Source organism: Agelaius phoeniceus, chromosome 6 (assembly GCF_051311805.1).
Source record: "Agelaius phoeniceus isolate bAgePho1 chromosome 6, bAgePho1.hap1, whole genome shotgun sequence".
NCBI lineage: Eukaryota > Metazoa > Chordata > Aves > Passeriformes > Icteridae > Agelaius > Agelaius phoeniceus.
Window position 1 is genome coordinate 62645274 of NC_135270.1, and position 18442 is coordinate 62663715.

Below are 18442 nucleotides of genomic sequence, written 5' to 3' on the forward strand. Positions count from 1 at the left end.
CAATTATAAATTATGCAGTTGAGAATGGGCTATAGAAAATAGCTGACATTTTCTGTCTGTCTTCATATCCCTGCAGTCTTTCGATCAAACTCTTTCAAGAGTTGCTTTGTGAGCCTTCTGTGGAATCAAAGCTGTACTTTGAAAGATGGGGATGAGTGTTTGAATGAAATATCAGGTGTTTTCCATCTGGAGAGAAGGCAGCTGCTCCACAATCCTGGAACTGTGGCTGTCCCTGGATTCCTGGCAGTGTCCAAGGCCAGCTTGGATGAGGCTTGGAGCAACCTGGGACAGTGGAAAGTGTCCCTGCCATGGCAGGGGGTGGGATGAGATGAGTTTTAAAATCTCTTCTCATCCATACCATTCTGTGATGTTGTGATTATATAAAAACAGCCCTGGAGAGCATCCTGTGCTCACAGGACCGATTCACAGTCAGATGTGTTTGATGGATGTTTTGTGCCAAGAAAATCTGAAGTGAGAGACTCTGGAGAACTGGAGATGCAGAGGAGCCTGTGCTGAGCCTACAGGGAAAGAGCAGGGAGAAATATTGTGAGCTACAAAGGAACAAAGTGATAGTGTGGATAATTGTAACTTGTGTCAGTCACAGCAAGTGTTTTATGGAATCAGGGAATTGTTGAGGTAGGAAAAGCCTCTGTAAATGTGGAGTCTGCCAAGGCCACCACTGCCCCATGTCCCCATATGCCACATCCACATGGTGTTTAAAGCTTTCCAAGGATGGAGACTCCACCACCGCCCTGGAAGCCTGTGCCAGGGCTGGACAAACCTTTCCATGGGGAAATTCCTGCTGTGCCCACCCTGAGCTGCCCTGGCCCAGCCTGAGGCCGTTCCCTCTGCTCCTGTCCCTGTTCCCTGGAGCAGAGCCCGACCCCCCCGGCTGTGCCCTCCTGGCAGGAGCTGTGCAGAGCCACAAGGGCCCCCTGAGCCTCCTTTGCTCCAGGCTGAGCCCCTGCCCAGCTCCCTCAGGGATTCTGCAGCCCCTGCCCAGCTCCCTCAGGGATTCTGCAGCCCCTGCCCAGCTCCCTCAGGGATTCTGCAGCCCCTGCCCAGCTCCCTCAGGGATTCTGCAGCCCCTGCCCGGCTCCCTCAGGGATTCTGCAGCCCCTGCCCAGCTCCCTCAGGGATTCTGCAGCCCCTTCCCAGCTCCCTCAGGGATTCTCCAGCCCCTTTCCAGCTCCCTCAGCCTCTTCTGGAGCTCCAGCTCCGCTCCCTTCTCCAGACCCGCTCCAGCCCCTCCATGTCTCCTGTCAAGAGGGACCCGGAGCTGCCCTCAGGACCGGCGGTGCCCATCAGTGCCAGCTCGGGGCACAATCCCTGCTCCAAGCCGGGTCCGGCACCGGCGCTGTCTCCAGCCGGGCAGAGCGGGGCCGTGCCCGGCTCCTCCCGCGGCGGGGCCGGCCCGGTCTGAGGGGGCGGCCCGGCCGCTTTTGGCGCCATCGCCGCCATGGAGCCCGAGCGGCTGCGGCGCCGCCTCAGCTCCGCGTTCCGGCTGCGGGGGCTCGTCCTGCGCCCGTGAGTAGCGCCGGGCCCGACCCTGCTCCGGTCCTGGACCCTGCTCCGGTCCCGGACACTGCCCCGGGCCCTGCTCCGGTCCCGGGCCCTGCTCTGGCCGCGGACCTGCGGGGATCGGGCCCGGGGAGCGCCGGTGCGGGATGGGGATGGGGCCGCTCCGCGTCCCTCGCGGCCGGGGCTGCCTTTCCCACCTCCTCCTCCTTCCCCCGCATCGAGGCCTCTGAGGGCTCCTCCAAAGCCATCTTTAGCCTGTCCTGCTGCTGCGGGCCCCTTCCTTCCATCCGTCCGTCCGTCCTTCCGTCCGTCCATCCGTCCCTCTCATGACCCTGGGTGTCACCAAAGGCTGCCCATGGTTTCCCCTTGGAGCCCTCCCTGCTGCTGGTGCCGGGTGTTTGGTTGGGGTTTTTTGTCAGCCTCTGAGCCTGACAGCCCTGGGATCTGAGTTCCACTTGCCAGTCTTGTGCTCAGCGCTCTTTGCTAGAGGAAGGAATGGCATTTCCAAAGACAGGAATGGTGTATTTCCAGTATAATAGGATGTGTTATTTAGGGATGCCAACGAAAAGGGATTCGTGCTTGCAGTGGAAGGTGTCATGATTTATAAGTAACTGGGTCTCCCATTGCTCTTACTTTCCCTTTCTTTCTGGTGTGTGTTAATATCAATTAAATTCTCTCTCTGTCATGGATGGGAATGTGATTATTTTGGACAGTGCCCTGATACTTTCATTAGAGAGGGGCACAAGTGCAGAACTCCTGACTCCACAGTTCCATGAGCTGAGACACTTTGAAGGTCAGGCTGATCACCAAAATGCCAGTTTGGTTGGCCAGCAGATAACATGAGTAAGAAAATTGTTATCTTTAATGTGAGACTCTTGTCTAAGGTTGAGGGAAGAACTGGATTTCTAATTCTTGTGTTATTGAGAATTAAAATAACTTCTATTTCAAATATATTGCTAAACTGGAGCAGGTCCTGTGGGGGCTGTTGAGGTGGTCCTGGGCTAGAGGCTGTGGGGAAGCACAAGGGGCTGCAAGAGCTGGAAGCTCTGCTCTGGTGACATCCCAGCTTCAGGGCTGCACCCGGATTTGGAGTCCAAAATGAGGGATGTGGAGCTGCTGGAGTGAGTCCAGAGGAATCCATGGAGCTGCTCCAGGGCTGGGACCCCTCTGCTCTGGAGCCAGGCTGGGGGAGCTGGGAATGTTCACCTGGAGAAGAAAAGCATCCAGGGAGAGCTCAGAGCCCCTGGCAGGGCCTGAAGGGGCTCCAGGAGAGCTGGAGAGGGATTGGGGACAAGGCATGGAGGGACAGGAGCCAGGGAATGGCTGCCAGTGCCAGAGGGCAGGGATGGGTGGGAGATTGGGAATTGGGAATTCCTGGCTGGGCTGGGATTGCCAGAGCAGCTGTGGCTGCCCCTGGATCCCTGGCAGTGCCCAAGGCCAGGCTGGACACTGGGGCACCCTGGGACAGTGGGAGGTGTCCCTGCCATGGCAGGGGTGGGATGGGATGGGGTTTAAGGACTCTTCCAACCCAAAGCAATTTGGGATTCCATGATTAGAAGGTCAGAGAACCTGGCATGGGGAGGATGTGGAGGATTTGGGTTGATTTAGCCTCAAGAAGGGAAAATTCATGAGGAGCTAATCCCAGTTTTCCTACAAATGAGAAGTGTTCTCAAGGATGCACAGTGACAGGACAAGAGACATTTAATTCTTCACTGAAATTGTAGTTAAATTTGGAATTTGAGGGAGTAGAGAAGTGCTGGAATCTCCCCCACTGGAAGCTCTCAAGGCTTGGCTGCACAGGGCCCTGGACAGCATAACCCAAACCCTGCTTTCAGGAGAAGGTTCAACCACAGGGTCTCCAGAATTCCCTTCCCACATGGAATTTTTTGTGTGAGGCTGAGGTTCTCTCCATCTTTTCCCTGATATTTTCAATCCCAATGATTTTTTTCTTTGACTTGAACCAAGGTGCTATTATGCAGAGCTAATTATGTCTGCTTTTTAACCACAAACCATGTGGTGATGATGTGCACACCTGCTAAAATCAGCACAGTTTGTGTCAACTATTGAACATTAATTGCTTTTTGTGCTTTCTCCTCTGGGACTAGGGATGCCCTGAAGTATCTCACTGAAGCTTTCCAGTCCACCAGTGAGGGAGAACTTGATGATATAATTGAAAATGTCATCGATGCAGTTGAAAAACAGCCTTGTAAGTAAACAATTTCTTTTTCTTGAGCCAATTTTCCTGGCATTCCTGATGCCATCAAGACAAAGACAGTGACTGGCAGCAGAGGCACTGAGGTGTCTTTGTAGTGTAAGGGGTTGACTGAGATAAATGTATTTTTTGGCCTTTTATTTTGGTTAAACACTGAGGTTTTCATTGTCAGCAGACACTTGTGCCATATAAAGAGCTGGCAGTGCAGAATATCCTGACTTTTCCAAGAGTAGTGACATTTCTCAGTGACAGTTGCTAAAAGTTTGTCTGGACATCTTTGTAGTTGAAACTGTAATTTTAAATGTTAAAGTGGAGAGAAGTGGCTATTTACACATGGAGTGACAGGACACAGGGAATGGCTTCCCACTGCCAGAGGGCAGGGATGGATGGGAGACTTTGAAGGAATATTTTGATGGAATATTTTAATGGAATATTTTGATGGAATATTTTGAAGGAATAATTTTGAAGGAATATTTTGATGGGCTATTTTGATGGACTATTTTGAAGGAATTTTTACCTGTTAGGATGGGGAAGCCTTCAAACTCATTTCAATTATCAGTTTAAATTAATGAAAACAACAATGTGCCTGTCTCCAGAACTGTGTTGGAATACTTAAGGCAGCAATCCTTGTGATACTGTTCTGGAACCAAATTAACCTCCAGAATGTGAGAGCTCAGCTCTAACACATTTGTGATATATTTGGCAGCTTTGCATCAACTATAATTGTCTTGTTCTCCATGTTTGGGGTATTTTTTCCCCAGGAATGTGTCCTTTTGGTGGCAATATTAAGTGATCCATCTGTGTGTCATTACAGAAAATTCATTACATGAATTATTTGTGTGTGTTCCTGGGAGGAGACTCAGCCATTTAACGTGGAATACTGGAGACTCACTTCCTTCCTTGCTGCAGGTTTAATCCTTGGGATTTTTCTTTCCAGTGTCATCCAACATGATTGAGCAGCCCCTGGTGGAAGCAGCGGTCCAGGAATGCAGCCGGGCCCCGGATGAGGCCATGTAAGGGTGACATTAGAAATGATCTGGGGACTTCTGGGAGCTGCTGGCATTTCCTTGTTCCTCCTGGGGACAGGAGTGCCAGGCACTGTCTGCAGTCATTGCTCGGTTGTGCTTTTGCCCTCCTGCTGCTGCCTTTGCTCCAGGGATGCCTCAGGATTCAGCTTTTCTATTTTTCACATTCTGTGCTGCTTTCTTTAGTGGGTGGGTCTGGGCTTCACATTATGGGATGGTGAGCTCTGTGCACAGAGCAGGGAGACAGCAACTCACCCCTGGCACCCAGTGCCACATCCAGGCTTTGTTAAACACACCCAGGGATGGGGACTCCACCACCTCCCTGGGCAGCCATTCCAGAACTTTCTCACCCTTTCTGTAAAAAACTTCTGATATCCAACCTGAATCTCCCTTGGCACAGCTTGAGACAGGGAGCCCCAGGAGAGGCTGAGGGAGCTGGGCAGGGGTTGGAGAATCCCTGAGGGAGCTGGGCAGGGGCTCAGCCTGGAGCAAAGGAGGCTCAGGGGGCCCTTGTGGCTCTGCACAGCTCCTGCCAGGAGGGCACAGCCGGGGGGGTCGGGCTCTGCTCCAGGGCACAGGGACAGGAGCAGAGGGAACGGCCTCAGGCTGGGCCAGGGCAGGTTTGGATTGAAAATTGGGAACATTTCTTCATGGAAAAGTTGCCCAGGGCAGGGGTGGAGTTGATGTCTCAGGTTTGAGCTTTTGTATTTTCACATTCTGTGCTGCTTTAGTGGGTCTGGGCTCCATATCAGGGGATGGTTCTGATGCTGTGCAGTTCTGAGCTCTGTGCACAGAGCAGGGAGACAAAACAATTCCTGCTCCAGCTGGGCACCAAGGACAAATGATCCAAATCTCAGCCCAAGAGCACAAACCCCGTGGGCTGGAGAGAGAAAAACAAGCAGGGTGGGACTGCAGGGGCTAAAGCTGGAATGGGACAATGAACTGCAAGGTGCAAATGGAGCAGAACTGATCCCAGGGACAGACCCCGTGCCCGGCCGTGCATTTTGGGGCCATTTTGGTTCATCTTGGGTGCAGGCCTGGCTGGGCTCTTGTGCTGCCCAAGGTGGATGCATGGAGGAGATGCTTTGAATCAATCCCTGCTTTATTCTGGAACTCCATCCAGCCTCTGCTCCAGGGCAGCCTGCACAAGGCATCACCAGGTTGCTCCTTGGAGTGTTTGTTCTCATGACTGGGCCTCCAGGGGGCCCTGAACAGAACCTGGAATTCTGGAATTGTGGAATTCAGCTGCTGGGGTTGTGTGCTGGGTGTGCTGCAGGTGGAATATTAACCAGCACTTCTGGCCATGCTTTATTTGCTTTGCTCTAGATGAAAGTTATCTCAAGTTGCTTTTGTTCCTTTCTTTTCTGAAAGCACTTTGGAAGAGTTTTCCTCTGGGGTGCCTGCTCCTGCTTTCTTGTTTAGTTTTTTGAAGCCCTGATTGATTTCCCTTCTGTGATAACAAAGTGTGGAGCAATTCCTGGAGTTTCTGAGAACTTTGTGATGCTGATGGATGTGTTTCCTTTCCTGTTCACATCATTGATGCCAAGCATGAAAAGAGATTGTTGGCTGGGCATGTCAATTAGATCCTGTCATCCCCCAGCCTCTCTCAGGGTGGAGAAAATTTGGGTTTAATTCTTGCCATTGGAATCTTTATGATGCAGATGCTGTGAGTGTGACTTTTCTTTGTGGTGCTTTTTATACTTAATGTAGGTATTTTCTGCTCCAGAAGTGAAGAGAAATCCATATGTACAGATTCAGTGCAGAGTCCTGAAGGGAAAAGCTCTACAGATCACAGGGACAAGTCTTTGTCATTATTTAACTAAAAGATGAAGGAGAAAATAGACTAGAAAATAGAATATAAAATAGAAAGAGAAATGGTGATGATACTGAACAAAAAAAAGTCATTTTAGCCAACATATTTGTCAGTTTGTTTCACCCTCTTCATGGAATCACAGAATGGTTTTGCTTGGAAGGTAACATTCAGTCAATGCTGTCTCTGTTCTTATTTCAGAGAAAATGTTTTCAACATTATCGGAGCCTTTGACATTCCACGTTTTATTTATAATTCAGAAAGAAAGAAGTTTCTGCCGTAAGTCCCCCATATTTTAAATTTCAAGCACTTTTCTGTTTTAAGAACAAAGCCTCTATTTCTGTAAGATAAGTCTGGTTTTAATCTTTCCCTCTTGGCTCTGTTCAGCTGAAGCCTGAGTGAGAAAAGTAATAAAAGTTTAAGACCATAAACCAAGTTTATTCCACCTAATGAATAAAAAAGACAGCAAGGCTAAGGTCATACATCACCAAAGGTAGTTTGGGGTTATTTTTTTCTCACATTGGGCTGTTTAAATTTATTTTTTTAATAAATTTGATCTGTCTGTTGCCTGTATTTATTTCTTAGTCTGTATCTTGCAGCTCCCTGAAGCCCTGGGGGGTTTCTAAGGAGAGCTCCAAACAGTAACAAAGAAAAATTAGGAGCAGCTGGTGAGAAACTGGAGGAATAATGCTTTTGTCCACAACTGCTTAAAGGCATAACTGCTTTTTTTTAAAAATGGATTTCTGCAGAGGTCTCTTTGGGTGGAAAGATAAATCTCAAGGCCTGGGAGTTAGAGGGGAATGAAATGGAGGCAGAAATGCGGAAGCACAGAATCCTGAGCAGGAATGTACCTAAATCATGGAGCAGCTTTTGCAGCCTCCCAGAGTTTTTAGGTCAATAACTCATCTTGCTGGGGGCAGTATCCCTTTTTGACCCTGTGCTTGTGTTATTTCCTTGCAGCCTGCCCATGACTGACCTGCCCAGGCCCAGTTTATTTGGGACTGCCCGGGACAAGGCCGAGCTGTTCCGGGAGCGCTACTCCATCCTGCAGCAGGTCAGGAATCCTCAGGGATGGATGGATCCCGCTCTCCTTCCAGAAATACACCCTGCTCTCTGCCTCAGAAAGCCTCTGCCTTCCAGCTTGTCACAAATAACTTCTTCAGCAGCCTCACAGATGCTTCCATGACACTTTCTTTAGGCTTTATTACCCGGTGTATTTTTTAGGCTTAGTTTTATGATCTGGTGTTATTGATCATCTGTTTCTTGGGAGTAAATTCTTGTCGAAAGGACTGAATTATTAAAAGTTGTTGGATGGAGTAAGAACTTTCTGAAGTGTTTTGCACAGTGCTTGTAGCAAACTGGCTCTTTGGCAGTGCTCATTGCTTTTTAAACTGAATCACTTCCATTCTGGTTTGTGCAGAGGACTCACAGACATGAGCTGTTCACTCCTTCACCAATTGATGCTCATCCTGATGACAGCAAGAACAAATTCCAGGTAAAAAAATGGGAGTTCTTTCCAGTTTTAACCCAAATAATGACAGCAGTTCTTTGTGCTAGCAGCCACTATTGGGAACCTTCTCCTAAGGCACATTCAGAAATAAGGCTCTGATTTTGGTGATGAGCCTGCATCCTCTGGCTCAGCTGTGTGTTCATGTACAGCCATGTCCTGTGTGGGGCTCTGGGGGGAAAAGCAAGCAGGGGAGTTTGAGTTTGGGGAGTTTGATTTGACTCTGATTGGATTCTTTGCCTTTGACCCCAGCTGAAGACAGTAGAGACTCTGCTGGGCAGCCCAGCTAAAGTGGGAGAAGTGATTGTGCTTGGGATGATCACTCAGCTCAAGGAGGTGAGGTCCTTTTTCTTGTGGGGTCTCTGATCACTGCTCATTCAGTGCTGTAATACATTAAAAATGAGAAAACTTCAATATCTCACACTGACCCATTCTGAGAGACTTTTCCACAAGCATTCAGTGCCAGTGTGTGTGGAAATGTCTTTCTTTGCCTTCCCACCATAAAATTTTTATGTCAGCAACCAGAAGCAGTTAGGGTTTTTTGGCTTGTCCCTTCTTGAGGGGCTGGAGCTTCCAGTGGCTGAGTTTGGACTTGCCAATGCCCTGGACTGTGATTTTAGGGAGGGGAGCACCAGCAATCCCAACTGCAGCAGCTCCCAGGGAAGCTGCTGAGATACATTTTCTATAAATGACATTATTTTCAGTTCTTGCCAGCTTAAAACATTAAACCCAGCCAAAACATTTCTAAATGCTGCCTGATAGATGTTTGTGATTGAAGCATTTGTGTGTTTGGTATATTTTGCTTTATTAATGAATCCTGTTTTGTAGGGGAAATTTTTCCTAGAAGACCCCACAGGAGTGGTCCAGCTAGACCTTAGTAAAGCAATATCCTTTTGTTGTGAGGGAAGAGCTGGAGGAGTTTCCTGTGGACCTGCAGGATTTGAAATTGAGCAGCAAATCAGTGCTGACCATTCAGAATTCCATACTGAGAGCTGCAGCTCTGTCTTTCTCCTTTGTTTGCAATTCCTTGTCCTGCCTTTCCCTTGGACACGGTGACTTTCCCTCCCCATGGAAGCAGAGCCTGTTCCAGTTCCTGGGCTCTCTCTGGGCTTACCTGCTCAGGGACCAGGCAATTTCCAGGCTCTTCAGGCAGCCTGTGAACTTTCAGTGCTGTCCAAATCCATTACACCAGCTGGAAAGCAAATTTTGGTTCAAAAACCTACTTTGAATCTAAGAAAATACATTCCTTAACCTTCCTGCACCAGTTCCACAGTGGGTTATACACTGAATCCTCCTTTGTTCTGGCAGAAGGTAAAGCAGCCTGGGTTTATTTTTGAGCTTGTAATAAATTATTCTGTTCAAGCTGTGGCTGAGCAGAGAGGTCTCATTTTGGTGACCATCAGTGAGTTTGGGACTGAGATTTTTGGCCTTCAGCTTTTGCTGTGACTCTGGAGGCAGAGAGGAGGAATTTGGGGGTTTTGGGGAATGTGAGCAGCTTTGAGGATTGGCCCCAGCATGCTTGGAGAAGTTATGACTGGATTAGGAAGACAGCCTGGAATAAGCAGAGGAATGATTTAATGATCTGAAAATACTGCTGTGTGCTGGCAAAGCTTTTTAATGAGGCTTCTCATTAGGATGATGTAAGAGCTTGCAGTTCTGGAGCCTTGTTTTAGCAAAAAAAAAAAAAAAAAAAAAAAGGCTATTTCTGTATGTGGAATGTTCCTCTGTGCAAGATGCACAGTCTCAGTCTGTTTTCTGGGCTGTTTTATGCTTGTAAGAAGAAGTTGGGAGCAGAAATGAGAGCGGGGATGGATAAATAAATAAAGAAAGAAATCACCAAGTTCCTTCTGTTCTCAACAGTGGGGTTTGAGACAAGGAGCAGTGGGATGGGGCCAGCAAACTCAGGCAATCCTTGTGTGCTCCAGGGGGTTGTTCTGTGGCTGTGCACCAAATCCACTCACAGAAGTGGCTGGGCTTTAAAACAAAAGTTGATTTTCCTTCTCAGCCCTTTTTCCACCCAGCCCATTCCCTGCTCTGGTTGTGTGGAGCTGCCACAAGAGAGGGATTGATGGAGGCTGGGGCTGCCAGCTCTGAGTAATGTCTAGGACATGAGGCTGTTAGAAAAAAAAAACTCAAGGCTTCTTTTGCTGTTCTGCTCTTCCAAAACCTCCTAGGCTGGTATGAGGATGAAGTTTTTCATGTGAACGCTTTTGGATTTCCGCCCACCGAGCCTTCTGCTACCACCAGGTACAAAAGTGACTTTTGGCAGCCTCACTCCATGTTTTCCTAGGGCTTTCTAAGTAAGAGCATTGTTATTTTGTAATCTCTCTGACATTCAAGTATGTTGTTCTTCCTCCTCCCCAAATGCTTTAAAATAAATACCATTTTAAGGAAGCAGTTCTGGGCTCAGAGGCACTGCACTGTTGGCACAAAAACCCTTCCAAAAGCCTTTGGCTTGTGCTTATTCATGGAAATGGGGATGTAAACCCTTCTCAATGGCCAAGCCAGGTAACTGTTCCATGGGAATCATAAATTCCTTGTTGCTGAGAGAGTGGATCCCTGGGACAGTGGAAGTGGAATGGATCCCATCCCACTGGAGTGGGATGAGCTTTAAAGTCCCTTTGGACCCAAACCATGCTGGGATCCTGACTGGAGCATTTTAATGATGCAGAGCCTTCTATGGGAACATCAACTTCTTTGGAGGCCCTTCCTCAACATCAGTGAAGGCTTCTGCAAAGCTGAAGCAGCTGGAGGAAGAGAATGAGGATGCCATGTTTGTGTTTGTGTCTGACGTGTGGCTGGACCAAGCAGAGGTGCTGGAAAAGCTTCACATGATGTTTTCAGGTAGGTGAGGGCTGCTTTCACTCTAAACCTTGTCTGCCTGATTTATTTCCATAAATTCTCAATACAAACAGTGGTTAGACCAGGAGCCATTTTCTGGGCTATGATAGAAATGTTTCCCTTGCTCCTGAAAGTTCTTCCTGGGCTAATTCCTTAGTTCAGAGAGATGAGCATTGCTGCCCACTGCCAGATGGGAGATTGGGAATTGGGAATTCCTGCCTGGGAGGGGCTGGGCTGGAATTGCCAGAGCAGCTGTGGCTGCCCCTGGATCCCTGGCAGTGCCCAAGGCCAGGCTGGACAGGGCTTGGAGCAGCCTGGGACAGTGGGAGGTGTCCCTGCCATGGAAAAGGGGTGGGATGGGATGGGATTTAATGTCCCTTCCAACCCAGCTCATGCCAGGATCCTGGGGTCAGTAATGGGGACAGCTCTGGATAAAACATTTATGCAACATAAAGGAGCATTTATGAATGGCTCCTTTGCATTGCAGCAGGTTGGGAACAGCTTGTCCCTCCTGCCTGGGGCACAGTGGAAGTGTGTTTAAAAACAGCCCAGAATTCAGGGTGGGAAGCTGCTCCTCACCAAAAGGGAGCTGGACACAAATGAGCAGAGTCATGCAGGAGTTACAAAACCAGTTCAGTGTCTGGATCCGAGCTGGGCAAACTGGGCTTGAGCCAGGCCTGCAGGTGCTGGGGCAGGAAGGGACCTTGGTCAGGGAGGTTTGTGTGCTGAGCTCACCTGGCAGAGATGCACACCTTGCATTTGCTATTTTGAGACTTTCACAGGCAAGTAATAACCTTCTTAATTATCAGCTAAACGAGCAGCTGTGGGGGAGAGCAAGGGAAAAAAATATTGATGAGCCATTTCTCTGGGATAAGCAATTCTGTTCTATTTACCAGCCCTTTGAAAAGCAGTGAAGTAAATCCAAGTGTGATTCTGTGTGTCAGGAAAATGGAGAGGAACTGGGATGTGAGATGAATGCCTGAGTAGCTGTTTCTATTTTTATTTCAGGGATGGGAATCAGGTTTCTTTTTTCCCCCCACTTTGCTTTGAAGCAGTTAATGGGTGAGGTTGTGAGCACTCATCAGATCCTCAAACTGCTCAGGCAATTCCAGTTACTGTTGCTTTATAATGCCAGGGGGGAATTGGATGTTGGGAGAGTCCTTAAATTGGAGTGATCAGGGAGGTTAATAGCAACCCAGTGCTGCCTGCTTGCTGTTTTCCTCTTGAGGGCAATAATACATTTAAAAATGGCATTATTTCTTATAATTGCACTTGGTGTAATTCTGTGGCTGGGGCAGGAGTTGGAGACACACAAACACTGCTGGAGCTCAGCCTGTAAATGCCACAGGGCTCCCTCAAAGTGACATTTGTACATTGCCATCCCCTTCCTGAGCTAAAAACAGCCTGGATCAAGAAAATCAGTCAGGTGTATGAATAGCACAGAGCCTGAAGTGCTGTTTCAGTTCCTGCTTTTCCTGGGATGGGCTGAGTGCTGGGAGGTGCTGGAGTGGAGGGGTACACTCACAGATCCTCTCTTTTCCTCTTTTCCCAGGTTATTCCTCTGCACCTCCCACCTGCTTTTTCTTCTGTGGAAATTTTTCATCTGCACCATATGGCAAAAATCAAATCCAGTCCCTGAAAGGTGAGGTCCTTGTAAACAGCCAGACATGTGCACTGAATTAAAATAATGATGGCAAACAAATGAAGAGAGCAGAAAATAAAAAAATCTTTTTTTTTGTTTGTTTTAAGTGCACTGCAGCAGAGGGGGGATTGACCCAAGGTGTGTTCATTTCTAACCAGGTCTTGTGCCCTGTTTTGCCCAGGTTCTTTGAAGGCTCTGGCAGATATTATATGTGAATATCCCAGCATCCACAAAAGGTACAGAGCAAGGGGAAATCTGTTTATTTTGTGAAGCCTTTAATTGCTTGTAGAAGCTGAGAGTTACCCTATTTTCTCTGTCCTGTGAGGCAGCTGTGATCAGATAAAAAGCTGCTTTTGTAACAGGCCCGCAGGTTTGTTTGGGAGCAGGGCGAGTTTGATTTTATCTAAAATAGCTTGGGCATGGAAAGTGCTAATGAGGGAGCCAAGGTCTCTCCCTGGGATACTTCCCTGGCTCCTGCTCTCTGAATTCAGAACATCAGACCCAGTTTTTAGGATCAGTTTATACAAAGGAGATTTGTTAAACCTTTTTTTTTTGGGTTTTTTTTTGCAGCAGTCGATTTGTGTTTGTCCCTGGCCCTGAAGATCCTGGGCCTGGTTCTATTTTACCAAGGTCAGTTTGCTTCCCTTCCTCACATCTTGGAATTTTGAGTGAAATTTGAGTTAAAGATGTTAAGAGTCTTTGTTGATACCTCTGTTATTTATTTTAGACCTCCCCTGGCTGAAAATATCACTCAGGAATTCAGACAGCTGGTGCCATTTTCAGTTTTCACCACAAATCCCTGCAGGTAACCATGTAACTGCTATTTTTTAAAAATCTTTTTAAACTAAATTATGTGCAAATATAATTTTCAAAGCCTACAGATTTTGGGGAAAATTTGCCTTAATTTTTTCAAATTAATAGAATTCTTCACTTGCATGAATTGTAACTAGTTTTAAATACACTAAGACATAAAAAAATCAGTGAAGAAAGGAAGTAGTGCTAAAAAATGATATTTAATATAAAAATCCTGTTGAAAACCATCTTAAGGGAAAGTATTATTTTCATTCAATTGTCTGTATTAGAGGGAGATCAACTTTCTAATGCATCTTCCTCATTTTTGGGTTAACCTTCATGAATTTCACTGCTGTTTTCACTCAGGGTTCAGTACTGCACCCAAGAAATCATTATTTTTCGGGAAGATTTGGTCAACAAAATGTGCAGGAACTGTGTTCGCTTCCCAAGCAGCACCATGGACATTCCCAACCATGTGAGTGAGCTGAATTCACCAATTTTTGCCAAGATTTTTGATTTTATTGACCAGCAGGGCTGGATTTTGGGGGCTCTGATCTTCATTCTTGTGCCACACTGCATGAGTAACCCAGAGGGGCTGTAGGAAGGATTTATACATTTAGTATTCTTATTTTTCTTCACATTTTGACAGCAAAATAACTCAAACCATGATGGTTTAAGGTGGGATGGGGTCATTCTGTCACACTGGAGCTGCCCTCGAACACAGAACTTCATAGCAGCAGCCAGCCCTCAATGTCCTGCCAAGAATCACTGATTCCTAAAGGCAAATTTTAATGGAAATTACCATTTTTCCAAGATCTGACTGGTTACTCAGTGCCATTTGCAGTAAAGCAGCAGGTCACTTCCTCACTTGCTCTGAAATTCATCTGCTTGTTTTGTCTCCTCAGCTGAAACTGAAATTCTGCTTCTCAGCCATCAGCAGTGAGCTCAGGGTTGTGGTTCCACTAAATGAATGCACAGCAGGAGCTGATGGGATTTGCTGAAATCATGGGATGAGAACCATCCAGGTGGTGCTGGCTCATTGCAGTGATGGATGGAGTCAGGTTTTATTTGTTCTGCAGGAGTTTTGGTGTTTGTTTGCCTCAGAAAGGTGTTTGAGCTCAGGGTCTCTGTGCACACCCCGTGGACACTGAGGTACCTTGGGTTTGTGGAATTTGCATTCCTGACACTTCCCTGTCCTCATCCAGGGCTTTCCAGCAAGGAAATGTAGAATTGCAGCAATTTCTGCTGGTTGTTTTTTGCATACTCCACTCTTGCTCTGCCTTTTTTGCCTATTTTAATTCAGCCATCAGTGTAAAACAAACAAGAAAGAGGGAAATTTTATCACAAAGAAAGGAAAATCATCTGGGAATCAAATTATTTCTTCAGTTCAGGGAAAAGACTTTTTAAGTGTGAGTCTTGTGGTTAACTGGAAAGCAATAAGGAAAATAAAACCAAAAAAATGAGAGTTGTAGCAGTGTTGGTACTTTCTGGGCTGGAGGAGCAGGTAAGGAGATTCTCCTGGAGAATCTGAGGAGGTAATTGTGGCATCTTCAAATGCTGGCCTTTAGAAAGGCTTTTGTGTATGAAAAACCTCCCAGCTGAAGAGAGGAAAGAGCAGCTCACTGCTTTACTCCAGAAATCATCAAAGATCAGCAGGAATGAGATACAGAAACCCCCAAACATTTCCAGGTTCAAAAAGGTTCTTTATTAACCCACACGTGCAGGGCTGAACTGAGCCTGCAGCAAATGCTTCAAACCAAGAGTTTGTGGGGTTTTATTTGCAGTTTGTGAAGACCATTTTATCCCAGGGGATAAATGCTTCAAATGCTTCAAACCAAGAGTTTGTGGGGTTTTATTTGCAGTTTGTGAAGACCATTTTATCCCAGGGGATAAATGGTTCAAATGGTTCAAACCAAGAGTTTGTGGGGTTTTATTTGCAGTTTGTGAAGACCATTTCATCCTAGGGGGTAAATGCTTCAAATGGTTCAAACCAAGAGTTTGTGGGCGTTTTTATTACAATTTCTGAGGACCATTTTATCCCAGGTGTAATCCTTAAAACCAAGTGTTTGTCGTTGGTTTTTTTGGGATTTTTTTGTTGTTGTTGTTTTTTATTTTATTTTTTTGTTTGCTTTTGTTTTTATTTTTGGTTTTTTGGTTGCAGTTTGTGAAGACCATTTTATCCCAGGGGGTAAATGCTTCAAATGGTTCAAACCAAGTGTTTGTGGGGTTTTTTTGTGCAGTTTGTAGAGACCATTTTATCCCAAGGGATAAATGCTTAAAACCAAGTGTTTGTGGGGTTTTTTGTTACAATTTGTGAGGACCATTTTATCCCAGGGGTAAATGCTTAAAACCAAGTGTTTGTGGGGTTGGGGTTTTTTGTTTTATTTTTTGTTTGGTTTTGGTTTTTTTTGTTGTTGTTGCAGTTTGTGAAGACCATTTCATCCCAGGAGTAATGGTTAAAACCAAGTGTTTATTGGGTTTTTTGTTACAATTTGTGAGGACCATTCTATCCCAGGTGTAATCCTTAAAACCAAGGGTTTGTCGTTGGTTTTTTGGGATTTTTTTGTTGTTGTTTAGTTTATTTTTTTGTTTCCTTTTGTTTTTGTTTTTTTTTTTTTGTTGCAGTTTGTGAAGATCATTTTATCCCAGGTGTAATGCTTAAAACCAAATATTTGTGGGGTTTCTTTTTTGCAGTTTGTCAAGACTTGTTTTATCCCAGGAGTAATGCTTAAAACCAATTGTTTGTGGGGTTTTTTGTTACAATTTGTGAGGACCATTTTATCCCAGGCGTAATCCTTAAAACCAAGGGTTTGTAGTTGTTTTTTTTGGGATTTTGTTGTTGTTGTTGTTTAGTTTATTTTTTTGTTTCCTTTTGGTTTTTTTGGGTTTTTTTTGGTTGCAGTTTGTGAAGACCATTTTATCCCAGGAGATAAACGCTTCATATGTTTCAAACCAAATGTTTGTGGGTTTTGGTTTTGTTGTTGCAGTTTGTGAAGACCATTTTATCCCAGGAGATAAATGCTTCATATGTTTCAAACCAAGTGTTTATGGGTCTGTTTTTGTTGTTGCAGTTTGTGAAGCCCATTTTATCCCAGGTGTAATGGTTCAAACCAAGCATTTATGGGTTATGTTGTCATTGTTTCAGTTTGTGAAGCCCATTTTTTCCCAGGTGTAATGGTTCAAACCAAGCGTTTGTGGGTCTGTTTTTGTTGTTGCAGTTTTTGAAGCCCATTTTATCCCAGGTGTAATGGTTCAAACCAAGTGTTTGTGGGTTATATTTTTGTTGTTGCAGTTTGTGAAGCCCATTTTATCCCAGGTGTAATGGTTCAAACCAAGTGTTTATGGGTTATGCTTTCATTGTTGCAGTTTGTGAAGACCATTCTGTCCCAGGTGTAATGTTTCTAACCAAGTGTTTATGGGTTATGTTTTCATTGTTTCAGTTTGTGAAGCCCATTCTGTCCCAGGTGTAATGGTTCAAACCAAGTGTTTATGGGTTGTGTTTTCATTGTTGCAGTTTGTGAAGCCCATTTTACCCCAGGTGTAATGTTTCTAACCAAGTGTTTATGGGTTATATTTTCATTGTTGCAGTTTGTGAAGACCATTCTGTCGCAGGCCCACCTGAGCCCGCTGCCGCTGTTCGTCAGCCCCGTGTTCTGGGCCTACGATTACGCCCTGAGGGTTTATCCCCTGCCAGACCTGCTGGTCACCGCTGACAAGCACGACCCCTTCACTGTCACCAGCAGCGACTGCCTCTGCATCAACCCCGTGAGTGAGCAGCCCTGCCGCCCTCCTCAGCCCTGCACTGCCATTCCCCTCACGCTAATGGGGGTTTTTCCCCGCTTTTTCCTTCACAGGGTTCGTTTCCCAGAAGTGGGTTTTGCTTCAAGGTGTTCTACCCCTCCAACAAGACAGTTGAAGACAGGTAAATAGGTTTTTCTTATGTGCTGAGTTTCTGATTATCATTAAAAAAACCCACATAAAATTTGTAATATTTGAATGTTCCAGCAGCTTAACTCACACTTCATACTTAGGCAGTGCAACAAATCCAAATGGCCAGAACTAAAGCAATAAATGGAGAAATTACAAATATCAGTGATGGGAAGCACAATTCAGAAGTGAAAGGAGATGATTGCACTGCCTGATTTTCAATAATAGAGAACTAATTGGGGGGCAGATTTGTTTCTGGGGATGATGGTTGTTACATAAATTAATTAAATTTAGGACCAGTTTTTGCTTCATTTTGTGATAACCATCAAGCCCAGGAGCCACTTTCAGGCTTTGATTTCACATATTTTTAAATCTGCACTTGTTCATTCCACTGACCGGAGAAAAACCAGTTGCAACACCAAAAAAGTATTAAATTGTATCAAAGGGCTTAAAATGGATGAAAATTTACCTGTTTGAAATAATGATGGTATAACCCATTAGGAAAAGAATAAATTTATCTTCTCCTTGTTGGAGAAGCCCTCTCAGGGAATTAATAATGGGTCAGCCCATTTAACTTCTATTTGAATATAAAAAATACCACACCATGAGATACTTTAGGTCTTTAAATAGTTCAAAACATTATCAAGTCTTTCCTAGATAAAGAAATAGAGGAACATTATGAACTATTTTTAAACTAAACCTTTAAAATACTGTTTTTCTTTGGTATTTTCAGCAAGCTTCAAGGACTCTGAATTTCTGTGGCACTGAAAAAAGGTAGTGAACCCATGGGAAGCCAACTGTATTTTTTTTTTATTTACATGCCTTAGTTTTGTGATATATCATGGACTTTTTATAAAGAATGTCAAAAGTCAGAACTGATTTGTTTTGTACACAAATAAACTTTTACAGGAAAAGACACTGGTGTCAGTTTAGATAAATTGTAAAGTCAGAGTGAAAAATAACTGGCAAAGCATTAAAAAAAGGTTAAATGGAGGAACAAGCTGTATCAAACAGGAAAGGAGCATTAAAAAAAAAAAAAGAATTAAAGATAAGGAGAACTTGGATAGCTGGTTATCTGCAAGGAGCCTGGAAATGGGAGTAGGATGTTTCTTTGTCTGGGAAATGCCCAGGCAGGATCTGTGAGGTGTTTTATGATAGCAGCAGC

The 18442-nt window shown here is 45.4% G+C and overlaps 1 protein-coding gene across 7 annotated transcripts; it reads left to right on the forward strand.

Annotated features, from left to right (window-relative positions):
- The first annotated feature begins 445 nt into the window (after positions 1-445).
- On the forward strand, positions 446-18193 carry POLE2 (DNA polymerase epsilon 2, accessory subunit). 7 transcript variants are annotated; one of them, XM_077180895.1, is made up of 19 exons: positions 446-1516; positions 3627-3727; positions 4671-4746; positions 6770-6847; positions 7529-7622; positions 7989-8063; positions 8328-8411; positions 8904-8960; positions 9338-9386; positions 10250-10322; positions 10747-10919; positions 12469-12558; positions 12740-12794; positions 13129-13188; positions 13286-13363; positions 13717-13825; positions 16939-17115; positions 17205-17272; positions 18011-18193. In XM_077180895.1, the coding sequence occupies exons 1-19, from the start codon at positions 687-689 to the stop codon at positions 18027-18029; spliced, it is 2346 nt and encodes a 781-aa protein (XP_077037010.1). In that variant the 5' UTR covers positions 446-686; the 3' UTR covers positions 18030-18193. The 7 variants fall into 7 exon arrangements, 6 of the variants coding, with proteins under 6 accessions (XP_077037010.1, XP_054490366.1, XP_054490365.2 ...); XM_054634391.2 differs by having other exon boundaries at positions 1381-1527; XR_013182918.1 differs by lacking the exons at positions 16939-17115; positions 17205-17272; positions 18011-18193 and adding exons at positions 14256-16445; positions 16520-16682 and having other exon boundaries at positions 1381-1527.
- The last annotated feature ends 249 nt before the right edge of the window (positions 18194-18442 follow it).